Here is a 19,952-nt window from a genome sequence, read left to right as displayed (position 1 = left end):
ACTGTTCAGCTTTCTGAACCTCTGAGAATTATGGAAGAAATGAAGGCTCAGGGATGGTACTTGTATCTGCTGATATGTGCAGTGTTTAGTACAGTGTCTGGATGTAGCTTCTACTGCCAGAACTATCACCTTTGAAACCCCTATTACTTCTTACATTTAACTAGCTGGGAGTTGCTGAAAGGGAGAACACTTGCTTATTATAAGCACATGGTATCATCTAAACCAAGTATCTCTCCTGTCACGCTTGGTAAGCGTTGCCTCATAAATGCAAGACCGTCTATAAAAATGCCACTGAATTAAGTTCACAACAGCAACATAGTGGGTCTTCTTGATGCATTTAATTCCTCTTAACTGTTCTGCTGCTTGTTGGCTGCTAAAATTTCTCATCCAAGTAAATATCTTGTATGAAGATTTATTTTCCTCTTAAGACTTGATAGCATCTATTTCAGCTAAACCTTGAGTTCTTAACTCTTTGCTGTCATCATAGGCTGTTTGATAAGATTGCAAGGTGGAAAAAAAAATGTTAGTCATGGTATCCTGATCAGCATCCAGAAAGCCAAATCAAAATTCTATGTTCTGCTGCAACTGGCTTGCTTGAAAAAAATGGCTTGGTCAGACGAGGTGATAAAGATAACTATCTGTAAAATCAGAGGATGTTTGGATTACAGGTGCTCTGACAAACGTATGTGTAGTTATCAAAACAACAAAATCATAGCCCTTCAAAGGCACTGTTAGGTGTAGCACAGGATATGTTAATTGGTAATTTTTCTAAAACAGGGTTCTTAACCCTTCTTACTGGAAATCCTACAGCAACCATGAGGATCTTCCTGCGTCATATACCCTTCCACTACACCCTGGCAGAATTGTTGCATCATTCCTGAATTGCCTTGAATTTTCTTTCTGTTTGCCTTCAGGAACAATGAGGTATCTTGGGAGAAATTTATGAATTTCAAGTCCCCGCAAAGAAACATCCTTCTTTTCAGTGTAGCTGAAAGAAGGCGGAACTTACTTAAAAGGTTTATCACTTCAAAACAAAATATTTTTCTCTGGCCTGTGTGAGACAGTGGCAATTTCCTAATTACACTTAAATAACTATGTAGCAGGGTAGAAGTATACTTTCACCACATCTTACTTCACCAAAAGTATTTTTCATGCTCTGTAGTAACTGAAGTGCTGCAGTTGAGTGATGCTCTTCGAGACGACATCCTTCCTGAACTTGGTGTTCGATTTGAAGATCATGAAGGTACCCAATTATATATCTTGGAACTTTGTACATTGCTATTTTCATGAGAATTGGGAAAACAACCTGTCAAGACTAATCTGGAATAATCCAACAAACTCAAGGACTGCAGAGCTACAGCATATCATATGTCTGATGTATGAATATATATTATAGAACTGTATATTGGTGTATATATCTAGAATATAAAAATATACATTGCAGTCTTTTTGAACATTTCGTATAGCACCTAATTTCTTAGTCACTTTTGTGTAATTACTCAGTTGTATTTGCATTCAGCTTGCAAAAAGAAAACAGTTATCTTAAGGTAAATACATTTATCTTTGATTATTCAAGCATTGGAAACTCATTCATCTGTTTTTGATTTCTTAGGACTTCCAACTGTGGTTAAATTAGTGGATAAGGACATGTTATTGAAAGAAAGAGAAGAAAAGAAAAAGGTTATTATTTTAAGCATTCTATATTTTTAAAATTTAAAGTAATGTGTAAGCTGGGGATACTTTTACACTTCTTTGATAACTTGTAAGAAAAATCTTCACAGACTAGCAACAAGGAAAATAAGAGAATTGATACTCAAAATTGAGTGGTGTTCAGGGGAAGAATTTTTGAAACAGTAGCTTCTTGAAAATTTTGTATGGGACCTAATGAATACCTCTAAAGCTTTTTGTTTGTTTTTTTAAGATCTTGTGCTGGTTTTGGCTGAGAAAGAGTTAATTCATATAATTAAGAGATGCTAAGTATTGCATGTGTACTGTCTTACCTCTCTGGAAGAATGATTCCAATGAGAAGCTAATTCAGACTTCTTTTGTCTGTACAAATGAAGTTGACATTTTCCGTAGAACTAGACCATATTTATCTGATATGTGAGAAGAAAATGTGCTGGCTAAATTGTAATCAGTGTAGTATGGATGAGTGAGATATTCAGGGTTTGGGGGCAAGAATTCACATGTTACTATATAAAGATGGTGAATCCTAATTCACATGCACAAGGTCTGTACAGAAACTCTCCTTTTGACACTTCCTAGCATTAATATTTGACTTTGTAATGTTTAAAAGTAACACTTTCTTCAGTTTTAAAAAATAATAAAATTCCATCATGATTAGAAATGTTTGAAAGACTTTCCAACATTTCTCCTTCCATGTAGTAGTTTTTTTAGAAAAAGGAGAAGTAAAGTTTCATTTCAGCCAATTCCAGATGTTTTCATCAAAAAGACATTTGAAGGCAGTTTGTGGATAGCTGCTGGGTGGAACCTGCAGCTAGAGTATGTTTTCCCTGGAAACGGTGTTATGTTCAGTACTGGCAGAACCCTTGGAGAACTGATAGCTCTTTCCTAAGCAAGTGCAAGATGAGATTTTTTTCTTTTTTGAAAGTTTTATAAGTTGGCTAAACGTGGATAGTTGTTTCCCTAGGAACATCAAGGGATACAACTGCTTCTTGAGAAACCGTAGTGTTTCACAGTTTGAGGCAAGAGCTTAAAATATCAGCAAAATATGGTCTTTTTTTGAAGTCATTTGCAAAACATTTTTCCCTGTGAAATGGCAGGACCATTTCTTTTTACAGGCGTTGTAGGTATTCTTTCATATGCATACACTTTGCATGCAAAAAAGCATCCTGAACAGTTAAAACTGGTTTAACTGTGAATAAGAGAAAATGAAATCAAAGTTGTGCAGTGGGAAGTATTGGACAATTATAAGGCATAGCATTTTTGCTGCAGGTCATGCTGCCAGTTCTGTCTGTAATAAGATATCCGGGGGCGCTAGCTGGCTCAGCTTTTTAGAAAACAACCAAATGAAGTAGTTAGTTACCTTTTACTCATTAACTTTGCCTTTCATAGGTTGAAGAAGAGAAAAAAAGGAAGAAAGAAGAAGGAGCCAGGAAAAAACAAGAGCAGGAAGTAAGTGTTCAGATCCTTTTAATCGGGTTTTGAAGAAAAGTGTTAGCAGCAATACTCACATGCAGGAAAGATTACATTAGAACACAGGCTCTCTGCCCGGCCTTAACTGGGCCTCCACTTATTTTTTTTTTGTCTGCCATTGTCTGCTCAGAATGACTTTGGCTTGCAGTTCAGATTTGAATAGTCAGCTCCTTATGTAGAGAAGCCATCTTTGAGAACGCACCTAAAGGCTGCAAAAGCTTCTTAGAAGATCTCGTAGCACATATTTCAGTCTGTAGACAGAATTACTTCCTTAATTGCCAAAGTAGTATCTCACATGCCCGTTAGAGAAGATTTTGCTTGTATCATTTATTATTTTCTTCCCTTGCCAGTGCTGTAGGTATGTATGAAAACAGGGTTTTTTTTTTCTCTCTAAGAATCCACCTGTTCCCTATGATTGAGTTCTGAAATGTAGTGCTTTGTAAAAACACATTTTATCTCTACAGCTGGAATTGAGATAGCTCAAATGTTTTAGGCTTTGGATGAGGACTAGACAGCCAGAGATGAACTCACAAGAAGAAGAGATTGTTTGCCACACTGATGACTCAAACAGTACAGAAAATGCGTTCCTGGGTTGAAAGAGGAAGTAAACTTCTAGAGAGCACCGTGTACAGAGAGAAAAACAGATAAACAGCATTTGTCATCCACAAATTCCAAGTAGCTTTCTCCATTCTTTCAAAAAGGCGATTCCCTTGCATTGGGTATAAATTACTTGGAAGGGATGTGGAGATGTGCTTGTTTACAGATAAGTGAAAGTTCAGTTTATTTTCAGTGCAAATACTTGCATCCTGATCCTGCTGTGACCTGCATAGAAACCTGTGCTTGTCAGCAGGAAAAACATATTCCCCCCTGCCCAAGACAAGCACAGCTAAGACTTACTGAGTTGTTCCTCACTGAAAGTTTCTTTTCACATGACAAACAACTGTGAATTAAATGCTCTTTAATTTGAAAATTATAGTCTACTTTTCCTTTTGCATATGTGACAGGTTGTTAATGTACGTTTTATATTGCAGGCAGCAAAACTGGCAAAAATGAAGATTCCACCACATGAAATGTTTAAATCAGAGCATGAAAAATATTCCATGTTTGATGAAAACGTAAGAGACTTTTCTTTAGACAGGGAGTGGTTTTCCTTCCCCAGTTGTACGTACTCAGTTGTACGTGTACGTAGCTGATCTTGTTCCAAAACCTCCAGGGCAGTGCCATTAACATAGTGAGAGGAGGGAAGGAGAGAAAGAAAAGGCGATAGATTAATTTTAATGCACATACATATTGCATTGGGAAACAAAGTTCTCTAGCTGTTAGTCATCATTTCAAGGGTATTTTCACTGTACATTGGTCTCCTTTGGCCACACTCATCGCAGAGCAAAAGTCCCTGTAGATATTTTGGGTAGGAACATGTATGATGTTCATTCACAGATATATTACCCTGTTGCAAGGCAAGGAATTAACTTAAAAGTACAAATTCGCCAACTCTGCCAGAACTGATCTTTTTCAGAGAGGTCCTGGGTCCTGTGCTTCCTTTTTAGTTCTGCCCACTGTTCTGCTCTCCCTGGGCAAAGGATCTCTGAAGGCACTGTATGGGTAGCTTTGCTCTTGATTGCTCCCCTTGGGGATAAAAGGCATTACTTGGAAAACTTAAAGCACTGTTTCTTCAGCGCTTGGTCTGGGATATTGATCCTGCTTTTGCCTGTCCTCTTCACCCATGCAGATGTCCAGGCCCTGGGGGGCAAGTGAGAATGGAGAGCATAAATACTGGAAGATACCCCTGCAAGCCAAGGCGAACCTCCATAAAAACTCTGATCATAGCTTCTCCATTGAGAACACAAATCTCTTACTGCTTTTGCTTTAAGCCTTGGATTTGATATGCTAGTATGATTAACAGTGGTCTCTTAACCATCTGTTAAGGGATTAGTCATTATTCTCTTAACTATAACCACCTAGAAGTTAGTTGTCTAAGCTTCTGTTACTTAGTACAGGACAGAAAATAAATACACCCTTTGCACCTTCATTAACAAAGAAGGCAACATAGACAAATAGTAAAAGTTAGTGGTCAAACTTCTAGAAAATTAGCCAAAATGCACCCTATCCTGACAGCTTGTCATTGTGACATTATTAAAACACAATTCCATAAGGAGCAAAAGCAGCCCAAGAATTTATCTTAAATATCCTCTTTTTTTTTCTTTTAACTATTCAGGGATTTCCCACCCATGATACAGAAGGCAAAGAACTCAGCAAAGGACAAATTAAGAAGCTAAAGAAGCTTTATGAAACTCAAGAGAAGCTATACAAGGAGTATCTACAAATGGTTCAGAATGGAAGTGCAAATTGAAAACAACAGGACTTTTTTTTAGAAGGCGAGTGCTGGGTCACCATTGAAGAAATGAGCATATACCGATGCTCAAATTTCTGTTTACACTTTCTGTTATGTGCAAAGTAAAAATCCTGTTTACGTGGATGAATAACGTCATCTGGAAAGTCAATAAAAATCCATTCTTTAAAAAAGCCAACCTGTAAGAAGTTTCTTTGCAACAACAGTAGCAGGTTGAATAGTTGCCAGTTCAATTTGGGAAGGTGCTGCTCAGTCAGCAAATCCACATAAGGATTGTTGTTTTTTATAGCTGTCCAGGTTTTGGTTAATTTGTCCTGCAGACTGATTTCTATCTAAAATCCACTGTAGCTTGCATTCTGGAACACATCATTGTCAGCAAAATTTACTACTAAATGGGAGCTGAGTAATTAGTCCCACAGTAAGAACAGTATTTTCCAGATGACTTTAGTATCTTTACATAAGCAGGAAAAACTGGGTAGTTCCACTATGATACTTACTCTAGCTGCTGTTATTAAAAACTTTCATAAGTATACCCAGAACACTTTGCATAGTAGAAGCTAATGGTCACTTTGTTGCAAAAAGGAACAGATCATCATCTTTGCTCAACCTGCAGTTGCTATCAAGTGGGTAAGTACAAGGCAAATGCACATACATTGAACAAACAGGTGGGGAAGACATGAAGGGCTAATGGCGGAGGGTGGTGCGTTCTTGGAGCTATCCCTCCAAGGAAACAGCAGTGCTGCCAAAGCACCTGGTTACCTAAAGTACTTAGTACCTAATCACCTGTTCAGAGCCAAGGGGAATTAACAGAGGGTTTCATACTGAGATACAGTTTGTGGATTGGTTTGCAATTAGGAAATACAGCTATAAATTGGTTGCTATTCAAGACTGATGTTTTTAACATGACAGTTTAACCCAGAGTTAATAATCTCTCTGATGTAGCCTGGTCACATTATGTCTGCAAGGACAGTTGTCTGTTGCCTACTAATGCCTTTCACTGGCAGTAGCTAATTCATAAAATCCTAAAAAATACCTCACCTACTTCACAACTGCATATAACAGCTGAGTGCCCAACATACATAACTATGTTCAAGTATTCTTAAGCCTCAAGGTGACTTGCAGGTCATACTGTGACACCTCTCTCAACCTTAGGTTCATGCTATAACCATTAGGCTATGTTCCTTTCCTTAATTCAGAGTTAAAACATCTTTGCTTTATATATTTATATTCCTCCTTCTGAGGAATGAACATATTTGGAGTAACAGAAAGGTTTAGTAGGGCTTTTTTTCTAGTTTATATTTGCCTCTGAAAACACACATAATATTAAGGTCAGTAAAGCACATGCATTTTCTATGCAAAAAATAAAATCTGTTGTAAAGTACAAATTGTGTGACCTTTGTATAGTGGGAAGAATATACAGCTTATCTTTATTCCATTAACATCTTTTTGAAATGTGGTTTACAGAACTTTTCCTTTTAGTTTCCTATTACAAATTTAATTCATTTTGCATTCAGTATTTGATTATTCTGCTAACTTCTAATGAATTGTATAAATGCATATTTAAACTTCACTGTGGTACTTCAAATAGCCAGCCACAGCCATAAGGGCAACTTCGCCATCCTTTGGTTTGTGAACAGAAGAGGATCAGTTGCATTTTTACACCACTCTCGATTCTAACCCCCTTCAACATGATCAGCTCATCGTTTTCTTCCCAGCATGTTCCCCCAAGACACATGTGCCCTCAGAATATCCATGAAGGGATGGGATGTGCCTAGGCTGCATTTGCAAGATACTGCTTCTCAGTCAGATAATGTTCTCCAATTCCAAACTCCCTGCAGTCTAGACAGGCTCCAGGGCTAGATCTACAAACTTTACTGAGAAACCTAGACCTAAATGATTTCTAACCATAGACTTCACTGCCTTAACTACTTTCCTGAACATGAACTGCTTCTGAAGTTGCTACTTAATATCGAATAATGTCAGTAATTTGGTTATAGAAATTCTTTTTTGTTGATCCAAGTTAGCACTTGCTTAAAGCTAGTTAGTATGTAACTATGGAGAAGATGCTGTTAATCCACTGCTGTCCTGGATTCTAATTTCTTTATGACATCTCCATAATAACATCCTGGCTTTCCCTCCACACACACTAGTTTTTCTCCTCCTGTTATGTTTTTAGAAAAACCTCATTCAATTCAATTGTTTATCTACTCCATCAGTATAGAATAATTTTTTTTAAATGCCCTTTTCCCTTCCCAAATGCTTCAATTTGTTTATGGGACAACTCTCCTTGCATAGATCTTTCTCAAAAGGTTATCGTCCATTTTTTCTGTATGTTTCCCACATGCACACACTCCTTCCTCACTCAGTATTTTTTTTTAAATACATACTCATGTCATATAAGGGCCTCTGCTGTATTTACTGCCCCATTAAGGTCTTATTCTACCTGCAAAATTATTTAGCAGCCATTTCTGTGTTTTGTCTCACTGTCAATTTGCTTATTTTAAACTAAGATAATTTGAAAGAATCCTTATCAAAAACGTCAGTGCTGCTAAAGTAATCTTTTTCTTCTGCTACAGCAGAAACAGCATTCCTGTTGTTGAACACAGTCAAAAGTCTCCTAAAATCAATGGGATTCTTTTCATAGTCATCATAAAGGTTCAGAGCCTTTGCAATCCTCTCCTCTTCAGGCTCACCTTGCCTCTTGGGTGATCATTGTTCTTCCACACAGCAATGTATTCTCCCCTGCTTTTTACAGTGTTTTGCTATCTAGTTCATGCCTTTCTGAAGTTGCCTTCTTCAAGCAAGCTTGTCACTTGACTCCTCCAGCAATAATGCCCTCAAAACCTTCCCATACTTGAACTCTTCTTCCCATACTTGAACTGGTCTTCCAATTACAATTTTCTCTTCCTATCTGTTTCAGCTGTCCTTGGAAGTCAGCATTGTCAGCAAGGAAAATGTCTGCTTCACAAAGCATCTGTGCGTTAGTTGACAAGCCTGAGTATTTTCTATTAAAAAAAAAAAACCAACACACAAATTGGTAACACCAGTAAAGAAGCTGCTAAAGTATTTTACCTTGATACACAAACAGGAAGTTAATTCATTCTGTCCAAATAAAATCATAGTAAAATATTTTCTTTTTTTCCAAAAGCAGCAGGATAATAAAAACAATGACCTTGGCAGAGAGTCAGAAAAACAGACTTAGTCTCCTAGAATTTGTAACAAAAAACAAGCTCCAGAGCTACCACAGATCAGTCACTTTTATCCTCTCTGCAGCCACAAGTTAGCAAAAAAATAACAGTACTCATAAAGTCCTGGTGAAGGAAAACTTGCTAGCAGACAGAACACTGCGGCCAGGCTTGGATGCACGTTGTTTAAATTGACTTTTGTGGTGAAGGTGTGCCAACTGATGTGTGCCATCTGTGAAACCCGAACAGCACAATTATCTCTTCCCTGGCATCCATCAAGGTGGCACTTAAGTGAATTCCACTGCACTTGCCTAGTAAGAGTGACCTGGCAACCAGGAGAAAAGAGTGCAGCAGCAGTGGTCTGCATTCATTGTCTCAGTCACCTGTCTGGCAGCAAGGAAAAAGGAGAGGACAGACTTCACAGTATTTTAATTTTTTTTATTTTAAAATGTGCCTGTATGCATGCACTTCCTCAGGGAAGCCAGCCTGGAATGTGATTTTCTAAGCATTATGAAAATGAAAATCCCCACAGCAAAACCTTGGAATTTTTAGTATTTTAATTTTCTAGAACACAGACCTCATGTTTGTACAACACGGAGCTTTTTACTTCCCACCTATCACAGAATTTATTCAGAGATGGCAAGGTAAAAGTGCTGCGTTTCTGTTTTTAATTGCACCCTTGGCTGAAGGCCAAACTTGGCAGCAGCAAATTTTTTCTGTCTTTTGCTCAGAGTGTGCCTTTCAGCCTTTCTAAATGTGAATATTCAAATTAACATCAAATGTGAATACTGCTCCACTGAAGAGAACAAGTTCCTCCATCACTCAGATGGAGGTAGAAAAAAAATTTGTGAATTGTTCAATCTGGTCTTGTTGTCACCAATCTTTTTCAAAGACTTTAATGAGTTTCTAATTACATTTATGGTACTCTCTTTGACCTCTTTATCCTAATGTTTGTATTTACTGTCTGCTGTTCCAGGAAGCCACTGATGCATTTTAAATGTGCAGATAACCAAATCTCTGCCACATGCAGTACATACCTTCAGCTTCTTTTTGTACATTTTAAGCTAACGTTTTCAGGTGGTGGTAGTTGTTGGACCAACTTCAGCTCCCTCTTTAATTACACGATTTCTACCACACAAATACAGAAAAGAATTTTTACTCCTCCCTCTAATTTCACAGGGCAATTTCTATACAGGACACTGTACCACATGCATAGTACTTGATGTGTCTCCTGAGACAGAACAAATTAATTAAGAAGCACGTTAGCTATTTAGTACCAACACTCCACTTAGCAATGATCAAAGTTCTTCCTCCCCCTCCAGAAAAAGTAATTGACAAACTAAGTCTTATCTCTCAAATTAGGCTGTGAATGTCTGGCATCTCACTGAGAGCAGTTTCCATTAATACCCACCCAAGGGCAGAAGACACAAACGTTTTAAATGCCAGTTACAGATCTCAGCCTGAGCATTCTTTCCAGTGCCTAGTGCGTTTGTTCAGCAGCTCTGCCATAATCCCTTCTCTCAGTTTTGGTTCTCCAAGTTGTCTTGTATGCTAGGCTGAGTGTTTAAATCAAGCCAGGGTGATTCAGCAAATATCTCTTTGCAGCTCTCTGCAGGGTAGGAGCACCTGACAGCAAGATGACTCCACAGATTGTGCCTTATCCACAGGCCTGAAGTCTACTGCTGTGCTATGAGAGGTTAGACAAAAATCAGCAAAAACCCCTCACTGATCGTGAGAGAGTAATGCCTTTGGAGAGGGGCACTAAAAATCCAAGGATGTAATGTAATGTAAATGTATGTTTACTTTGATATATGTCAGTGGAGGAAGAGAGCCAAATGCTTCCAGCACTCCGGCCTGCCTCAAGGCTTCAATAATTCGTCCAGAAGAAAACAAATCTTTTACAAGACCATCCTAATTTTAATTTAGTTGAGGGTTTGCAGCATTTTTGAGAACTGCATTAACAAGCTAGCAACTAGTGCAGAGAGACAAACTCTGCACATGCCACAGAAGATGCAGTAGTGCAACAAATAGTCTGAACAGGGCTGCAGCGTATTCCTGCAACAGCAAAAAGGTGCCACTAGAGCACATACTTAAGCAAAACCTCCTACATTTTTGTAGGAGACAGTTTGGAGTTTGTATTCTGGGTGGAAGGCAGAGAAAGCTTTTAAGAAAATGGACACTGACAGGAAAAACTTAGAACACTTGATGGCTGTGAACCAGCAGCAAGAACAAAAGGTTGAGAAGGAATACCTTCAGATAAATCCTCCTTTCAGAGTTCTTTCTTTGGAAGACTGAGAATTAAGTGTAGCTGCTTTCATGAATAAGGGTGTCCCAAAATAAAACTTCATGGAGCTATGGGAAGGCCGTTAACCTGCTGATGTTAGAAAAAGGACTGGTCAGGAGGAACAGGGAAAGGGAGTTGGAAGCAAAGAAAAGAAATGGAAGAGCCTTCCACTGAGCATGACCTCTGGTGCACCAGATCTGCTTATTTGTGCAACCGACTCCACAACATCCCTGCAAGTATCTTATTAATTACAGTATTGGTACCTAGTTAACCAACAATTCCTTAAATATTGCTGTCACTACATTCCTATAGTAACTGAACTAATCCAACATTAATGTACTGAGTAGTTGTTAATAAGATCTTGGTCTCATCATTTCCAAATTTTAATTTTACCCATGAAAGGACTGTGATGATAAATCCTTGTCGCTAATTACTTAACTCCAAGACTAAGTTGCAGACCTGCAGAAAACCTTTTGTAGAAGAAGGGAATCCACTGGGTTAGAGGTTTTTTCCTACCAAGTGAAAGTTTACTAAGATTCTTAAGAGGCTTCCGAAGCTGAAATCGCACTGTTCCTAACACCATGCTACCCAGCATCTGCTGCTTACAAACTGCCATACAAACAGAAGCTGGGCTAGTAAGGGTTTTTTAGAGGCTTGTTTTGGGTTTTTTTCTTTTTCTTACAGAAGATGAAATTATGTCCATATCTAGACGAGGAAACAATGCTGGAAAGGCTAACATTTTCAAAAAGGTGCTCAATCTGAAGCATCAAAAGGATTTGGTTTGTTTTTTAATAGGAAGCACTCAGCTTTTTTATTTACCTTTCAAGTGTAGCCTTACCCATGCGGATGACACACAGGTTCTTAAAACCATCATCGTGTTATTAATCTAGTTAAAATGCAAGCCTTCCAACCCCGCTCAGTGTACCTGCTAGGACAGCAAACCTTACGGTGCAGGCGGGTGACCGAGCACAGGACAGGCGCTGCTAAGCCTGTCGTTGCTGCTGAAAAAACTGGAAGGCAGCAGCACCACACTTCAGCAGCCGGCCACAGAACGCCTCGGAAGCCGCCTTTCCCGGCCCTCGGCAGGGATTATCTCAAGGACACGCCGAAGGCGCGGCGGGCGCGGGTTGGCCGGGCAGCGCTCATCGCTCCTCTGCATCACACAACCGCGTTCAACCCGCTTCCCCCCCAACACCGCAGCGCGCCGGCACCGCCCGGCCCGGTCGGCCTTCCCCTGCCTCGGCCGGCCAGACCCCACCGCCTCAGGAACCCGCCCGCCGCGTTTCCAGAGCACGGCCTCTGTCGCTTTAAGGGCGGAGGCACGCGCCGGCGCCACCGCCCCCCCTGCGCCGCCCTGCATCACGCGCTCTCCCCGCGCGCGGCCCGCCCCACGCGCACGTCCCCCTGCCCCTCCCCCCACAACTCCCCGCACCCGCACTCGCTCTCTGATTGGCCGAGCGCCGCGCCTTCGGATAGTCAACATGGCCCGCGTGCGTGTGCGGCTGTTGCGGCGCTGCCAGGACCAATCGGTGGTGTCTTTACTGAGGGAGGCGCACGCGCTTCGACCAATGGGACGGGGCTTTCTAGGTCGGCGGCGCAGTCTGAGTGAGCCTGCGAGGACTGTGGTGGCTGGTGCTGCTGCCTCTGCGGGCTGAGGTGGCGCGGGCAGGTGAGGCCGCCGCGGGGCCGCAGCTCCCAGCTTAGCGGGGGGCGGGCGGGGGGTGGTGGGGCTGGCGGGGAGTCCCTGGGCCGCCCGCCGCAGCGCGGGGCCGCTAGGGCCTGCTCCGGGGTGGAGCTCGGTGGCGGCGGGGGCCGCCTGCAGCCGCCTGGCGGGAGGGGCGGGCCCGGCCCTGTCAGGCACCATTTTAAGGCTGGCTTGGGAAGTTTGGACCGAGGGAAGGGGTGGGGTCCGCGTTGCTCTGAGCTCGGCGGAGGGGGCATGGAGCGGTTCCGGCCGTGCGTATGGGCGCTCCCGCCCGCCCCGGGGAGCCTGGCGGCGAGCCCTCCCTTCCCCCGCCCGCCCGCGGGAAGCGGGGAAGGAAGAGGGTGGAGGGCTGTTGTTTGTGGTGAACAGTTTCTCAGTGTCTCACCCCGCGGTGCTCGGGTTGAGTCAAGCCCTTAGCCGCCCCGGTCAGACGCCGTTCTTTCGTTTGATCTCATCCGCGATCTCGTATTCCCTCAGCGTGGTGTGAGATTTTGGGGGCTCAGTATTTCATTTCGAGGTCCCCGTCTCCCAAACGAGGGCCTGTTTAAAGTTTGTGCTGCTGCCGCCGTTGTTTACCGCATACGATGCCAGACTTTGTAGGATTTGTCTGGCTCTGTTCCTCTAACATCTGCCTACGAGGCTTCAGAATAAAAATGTAGTGAAGAAAGTATGTAAGTTATAGGTGAAACCAGAACCACTAGGCAATTTTTTTTATAAAGTCGTCTCTAACCAAAATAGCGTTCCCTCAAGAAAACTTCCAAGGTGAGCTGAAGTATTGCTAATGTTCTGGGCTTGTGGAACAGGTTAATGAGCTTCTTCCTCGTGACTATTTTTTCATTATTGCTTCTGACTTTCCTTACAACAAGTGTCAGACTATTATGTTTGTGGCTTCCCACAGGGTTGTATCCCAGCAGCTCTGAAAAGGAAGTCGTAACTTTCCCTCCTGATTTGTTGTAGTTACAAAAAGCAGTAACAGTTATGGGTAGGAGGCTTCCTGTGAGTTCAGGAGTCCCTTAGTTTCCTGCTTCATATTCTACTGTGTTTAGAAGGTTTGTACAGCAAGACATAAGCGTTTTGTGGCAGAGAAAAACTGTTCTATGAACACTTGCATTTATGAATGTGGTTTGCCATAAATATACAGACTTTTCCTTTAAAGTTGCATCCTTCAGGATATTACTTGTTCTTATAATGAATTTTTGCTATTATAGAGTGCATCGAGTTTACAGTTTCCTGCTGTTTTAAATGATTAGTGGTGTGTGACAGTTGTGCTAGACAAATTGCAGCAGTCTGATTTGTGGGACAAGTGGTTGGTGTAGTCCCCTCCTTCCCCAAAGCTTCATGTTTGCATTAGTTATTTGAAAACAGTGAACTGTCCAGGAGAAATAAGATATGAATTTGGTCTCTTATTGGCAATGGTAGTGATAACAAGACCATATACTATTATTTTCTTGGAATTCTGGTAGCTTTCTCATGTCTTGATTGTAAACTGAGCTCCCTTGCTTGGAAAATAACTAAGGCAATAAATATGAAGGCTCAGGGCTTTGCTGTTGTATGTTTTCAACCAGGTGTCCATTTAACTTTGTATCTCTAAAATCACCTTGCTCTCCCCTTCCCTGCCCTCACCAGCTTTCACCAAACACTTTTGTTAGTAACTCTGCGGCAGTTAAGTTTTTGAAAGACAACTTTAATGCAACTGGGAATTGCAAGCAGTTTTATAAGAAAGCTTCTCCTAATTATATGTTTGTTTACTTTTTAGTTACAGAAGGAACAACTCAAGAGGAGCGAAACAAGACTGAAAGTATGTATTTGCACCAGGGATTGGTGCCTTTTTTCTTCTTTCTTGCTGTTGTTTCTTGTTTCTTAGGTGAATGGCTTTGCCAGAATATGCCCAATTCATGCCTGTACCAGTGGAGACTAATTCAACTGCTATTTAAAAATTATTCAAGTCACCAGAACTTTATTCCATGTTTTCCAAATGCAAATGAAGATGGAATAAGACTCTTGTCTTCCCTCAGCGGGGTTGAGAAGTAGTTCCCTGCAGGAAATACAAATTCTTCTGCTCAGTTGTTTGTGCTGTATATGGAGTGGATTTTTTCCATTAGCTCTGTCACTGGGCCTATGTTGGAAGAGACAAGTCTTGGAGGCTAATTTTTAAGCAATGCAAGTTTGCATTTTTAGTTGTTTACTATTGCTTCCTCTAATAGTGACTAGGATCGTATAACTTGTTGGCTGAACTCTGTTATTAGGTCAGTTTTCTGAGTCTTAACTTTTTAATAGTGTATCTTTTTTTTTTCCCCCTGCCCTCTGCCACAGAGGGAAAGGCTTGTGTAAGTTCCTTTGTTTCTTCAGCTGAAAGATAGTAAAATTCTTCTGTTTTGCTCTAGCAGGTGTTTGCTCGCACTGCCGCTTTCTCTTGTTATGTTTAAGGCAAGAATAAGTGTTTGCAAATAAATGTGTCTGGGTTGCTGAAACACCTAGTCTACAAAGAGCCCCTTTTGTTTGATTCTGGACTTAAACTATAGGGTAGGCTCATGCTTTTTTTTTTTTTTTGGCAGATGTTAAGCAGCTTTACTTCTTGTGGAATCATCTAATGTATACTCTTAGTACTTTTGTAAATGAACAAAGCTTTTCAACTCTACTTAAGTGTTTGTGAAAGTGTTGCTTTTCTAGCGTAGAACAAAAATCAGCATTTTCCAGATGGGAGAGTGCATGGGATCTCTGGTCCCCCTTGCTCTGGCTGCCACTCAAGATGTCATTAGCACTTAGGTTCTTCTTTGGTAGCTCTGTATAGGAAGCTGGGCTAAAGATCAGCCTGTTTGGCTCTTATAGAATCTAAGAAACTGGACCTGTTGGCTCTTGTGAATGATGGAAAGTACTTTTTATTCTAAATTTGACTTGCAGACTAATAATATCTGCTTCTTGAAAGCTTGATAGCGGAGGATATTACCTATGCTTCTGCCATGGTATGGAGTGATTACTTGGATTTGTGATCAGCTGTTCATAATGGGGAGGGGGGGAACCCAAGCTGTATTACTAAAATAGATGTACAGGCTTGGGTATTTTGCCCCAGAAAAGAAATAACAGAAAAGTTAAATTGGGCAGTCTGGCTCCCTCTAGTTTCTCAGGAGGGCTAATTTAGATCTTGGGGGCCAGGGCAGCTGTGCTGAACTTGTTTCTGATCATTGCTAATACCAAGACTTCAACTTCTAAGTTTCCTCTTCGTTTTCTTACTCCCAATAAAAAAAAATCAAGGCAAATTTTTATATAGGGGATTCTGCCTTCATAGCTGTTGTCGAAACCCCTTTGACTGGTAAATAATTTTCTTTCCTTCAGTGCTTTGCTTCTCGTTATGTAGCAGCAGTTTTAGGCTGTTGTTCAGTTTAGTGCAGTGGAAACAGGTATTCACAAAGATTGCCCTGATTAGGCAGACAAGTGAGGCATGTTTTTCAGCTCAGGTGACGTAAGAAAAAAGTAACTCTGAAGTTGTTTTAATTCATTTGAACTTTCATTTTTTTCAGATCAGGCATAGTAGTGTAGTATATGCAGAGATAAAAAATTATTTACCTTGATACTGTCAAGGAATTAGAAAATAATGTATTTGTTTCTTTGGCTTGCATTTTTTTTAATAGAGAGCAGAGCTAGTCTAGGATACTGTGATGCTTGTCTTCAGACTGAAGATTTATGATTTGGTAGAAATGGATGAACATCTGGAATACTTAATAGAAAAAAATACGTGTAGAAGGGTTAAATGAAAGCACCTAACAGACTGTTTAAAAACTATGAGCAAGTTCCAGTTTGGATTGGGTATTATGGGAGCTATTAACTTTACTGCAGGAGATTATGCATGATGAATTTCTTAGCAAAACCAGCAGCTGTTAATTGATATTGAGGTTTTAAACAATGACCTGTTCCATTTTCATCTTCTGTTGAGGTAAACAAATTACCATTAAAGTGTTTTTAAACACTGTTTTTCAACTTGCAGGTGGATACAGGCACACAGATGGCAGATAACAGGTATGCTGGACTGTTTTCTTGAAATTTGGTCTTCTGTGGGAGAGTATTTTTTGTTTTTAACCTATGAAGAATGGATTACCAAACTTGGATAAGAATAAAATGGTAATATTTTCTCTTACTAGACTGTGTTTCCTTACAACAAGGACAAAATGCTCATTTGGTACAGGAGGAGCTGAGATTGTAGTGTATTGGATACAGAATTACTCTGTTATTGGATTAACATAATTTGTGTTATCTTGATGCAGTTTTCAGTGTTTGTGTTTAAATGCTCCAAAGACTTGAAAAGAACACTGATCCTCAGTGTTTCTCTGATCAATATGATTTAAGCATGTGAAAGGCACTGTTTTATTTTCTATTTTTTATAGCATTTTGGGGACAAATAACTGTTAAACTGGTGTAAATACATATGTGATGTGGGCCTTTCAAGGCTCACAGTGCACAGGGTAAGCTGGATAAGCTAGTCTCTGGTAATTTACAGTACCCATTTGCATATGTGATATCTTTTCTCCTTTTGTACCTGACTTAGGGTTAATTTTGGCAATACCGACTATGTGTTTTGTGACCTATAAACTGGCAGGGAGCACAGGGAGTGCTTGCTGGCTATTGACTCATTCTGGGCCCTTTCTTTCTCCAACACAGGAAGTGTGATGGAAGACATTGTGGCAGGGAGGTGGGGAGGACAGGGACATCACTTTCTAGAGAAGTGAATGTTTTTACTATTAATCAAAACAACCTGATATAGAAATTGGAAACAAAGAGCTTTGATCTATTGTTTATTTTCCTTTCATAAGTGTATCCTTTCTCATGTTTTTCTTCATTACTTACAATAAAAGGGTGACTTGTATTTTTCACTTGTGAGTAATAACGTTTTCCTGTCCAGAATGAGCCCAGTACAGATGAAAACCAGCCATGCACTTAATGAGATGAATTCATCTGTCATTGGTTTTTGTTTTGGGGTTGGGTTTTCTTTTTGCGTTTGCTTTGTATCATTTTCATCTTAGGAGAACTAGTTTCATATCCAAACTTTTCAGTTTTGAGAAGCTTGAAGATGTAAATACATGTCTTGTAGTAGTGATGCTAGTTTATGGAAGTTGTCCTGTAGTAAACACTGAAAATTCAGAATACTTTTGTTCTTAAATGTTGACATTTTTATAAAATGATGCCTTTTTAATGTTACATTTTTAATTCTTTTAGTAAAACAGAAGATACTGCTTCAGATTCTGTGGAGGCAGCTAAAAATGCAAGCGATAAAAAAGGTAAGAAATACATAGTAATAGGTAACATTACAAAGGTAGAACAAGCCTACCGTCTGTGCTTAGTGCCCAAGCTTCTTTATCTAAGTTCCAAAACCTTTACAGACAAAACCACAGATGTGTTCACTATTGAAAGCAAAGCAATGGTTCCTAGGCTAACTGTTCACTTTCTGACATTTTCCATGTTTACTGCAGGCAAGAGCAAAGTAAAGGCTATATTTTTTGTAACAGTGGAAGTGTTTTTGCTTCACTATTGCATGAAATAACTTACTAAACACTTGCAATAGTATAGACTAAATTTTAACATTAACAACATGTAATTTTTAGCAGCATAATTATTAAAATGAGCAGTCCTGTATGTGTGCTAGTTATTTACTATCTTGTTTGTAGGAAAGTGCATCTTTATAATATGACCTCTTGAGGATTTTATTCTCCATTTGGGAGGTCTACAGATAACTGCTGTATAATGCTTTTCAAATTAATTCTGCTGTGCCTGGAAGAGCTACAGTCCCATTGTTATTAACCTGAATGCTCAATTTGTAAGCTACAGTGAAATATGTTTCATGTATCCGGTCACTGAATGTTTTTTAGGTATCACTTTTTCTTAAGAAAGCCTTTGTGACCAGCAGTTGCAAATCACATATCAACTGGTAGACACCATTGTATAATCCTTATAGTCGAATTGGATTAAGAAAACCCAACAAAAACCAAAGAAACAACTAAACCAAACAACTACCACACAAACCCACCTATATAAAGCTTCATCAAGTTAGTGTGTGCTATGCAATTTATTGTTTTTTAATGTCTGGGGAGAAGAGCAATGAGAAAGAATAGAAAGATTTGAAAAGAAAGTTTTCCCACTATGACCACTTGTGCATTTATTAGTAAGGATTTTTAACTCCTAACCAGAAGCATTTTAGGTCTGACCTCCCATAAAAATAGTCTTCTGTGAACTGTTGTGATGACTGAGGAGTCTTCCAGATTGTAAAGTATCTTGTTGTAAAAAAATCAGCAATTGTCAAGGAAATGGTCATAGTGCCATGCTGCTTTGTGTACAGTGCACAAAGTTTTCATCAGGTTGGTTTTTTTTTTTCAGGAGTCAGACTAACTGGGAAACACTCTTACAAATGTCTTGGAAGTATAATTCAGTGGTGGTTCTCTTGCAAATTTGTATGTGCCTTATAAGCTATAGAGGGAGTATGGAGAAACTCCTATTTTTGCACCTTCTTACATAAAAAGGAAGACAGAAAATTTGCTTATGTCATCAATGTACTACTTGCTTCTAAAAGCAAAGATGTGATATATTTGCCAAAAGAAAGGTGCATTTTCTATCATTACCCAATTTTATCTTTCTGAAATTTGATCCTGAAATAATTTTGCTTGAGTTATTAGTTAACTATGGTGGTGCTATATTAGATCTGGAAAATAGTATTTTTACTGTGAGTACAGTAAGACACACAGTGTGACAAAAGCACTATAAATATATTCAAACCTGTTTTAAAATTGGTTTTCTATCTTCATAGAAAAGCTCGCAGACCAAGTGATGCAAAATCCGCAGGTCCTGGCAGCTCTACAGGAACGTCTTGACAACACAGCCCTTACTCCTTCAAGTTACATTGAAACGTAAGTACAGGGCATAATAAAAGTCTTGGAAGACTGAAAGCATAATAGAAAGTTATTACTGTATAATTAAGGTAGGAAATTAGAACAAATGAATCACTAAGAAAAATGGTTGACTTAAACCATGATTCATAGTGGCCTACTTCTGGAGGGAAGAGTCAAGTTTTAGTTTACTTGCACAAAATTGCAAACAAAACTTTGTCCAGTTCAGTATTTCCTTGGCTATTATTATTGTGGTTAGAAATCATTCCCCTGCCCCCCCTTTGTTTCCTTCTGTGACCCTTACTCTGACAGGGTATGCATTGCAGTGATGGATGATTTCTGTAAGATTGCTGTCCAGGGCATAGTGGAAAGTTCAGGACCTGTAAATCCCTATTTTGAACCT

The 19,952-nt window shown here is 39.9% G+C and overlaps 2 protein-coding genes across 6 annotated transcripts in view; both read left to right on the top strand.

Moving 5' to 3' along the window:
• Positions 1-5,679, top strand: part of CARS1 (cysteinyl-tRNA synthetase 1) — a 34,678-nt gene extending 28,999 nt beyond the window's left edge. For both annotated transcript variants that reach the window (XM_075094599.1, XM_075094601.1), the window contains 5 exons: positions 1,163-1,243; positions 1,613-1,680; positions 3,076-3,135; positions 4,188-4,271; positions 5,372-5,679. In XM_075094599.1, coding sequence (XP_074950700.1) covers positions 1,163-1,243; positions 1,613-1,680; positions 3,076-3,135; positions 4,188-4,271; positions 5,372-5,506 — 428 coding nt within the window. In that variant the 3' untranslated portion in view covers positions 5,507-5,679. The remainder of the gene's footprint in view (positions 1-1,162; positions 1,244-1,612; positions 1,681-3,075; positions 3,136-4,187; positions 4,272-5,371) is intronic.
• Positions 5,680-12,550: 6,871 nt separating this feature from the next.
• NAP1L4 (nucleosome assembly protein 1 like 4) overlaps positions 12,551-19,952 on the top strand; it is a 29,228-nt gene continuing 21,826 nt past the window's right edge. For all 4 annotated transcript variants that reach the window (XR_012660762.1, XR_012660763.1, XM_075094588.1 and 1 more), the window contains exons 1-5: positions 12,551-12,644; positions 14,437-14,478; positions 16,663-16,694; positions 17,889-17,950; positions 19,471-19,570. Coding sequence is in view for 2 of the 4 variants with exons in the window: in XM_075094588.1 (XP_074950689.1) it covers positions 16,681-16,694; positions 17,889-17,950; positions 19,471-19,570 (176 nt within the window). In the remaining 2 variants the exon portion in view is untranslated. The remainder of the gene's footprint in view (positions 12,645-14,436; positions 14,479-16,662; positions 16,695-17,888; positions 17,951-19,470; positions 19,571-19,952) is intronic.

This window comes from Phalacrocorax aristotelis, chromosome 5 (genome assembly GCF_949628215.1).
Source record: "Phalacrocorax aristotelis chromosome 5, bGulAri2.1, whole genome shotgun sequence".
NCBI lineage: Eukaryota > Metazoa > Chordata > Aves > Suliformes > Phalacrocoracidae > Phalacrocorax > Phalacrocorax aristotelis.
The sequence above is the reverse complement of the archived record's forward strand: the minus strand, read 5'-3'. Positions and strand labels throughout refer to the sequence as shown.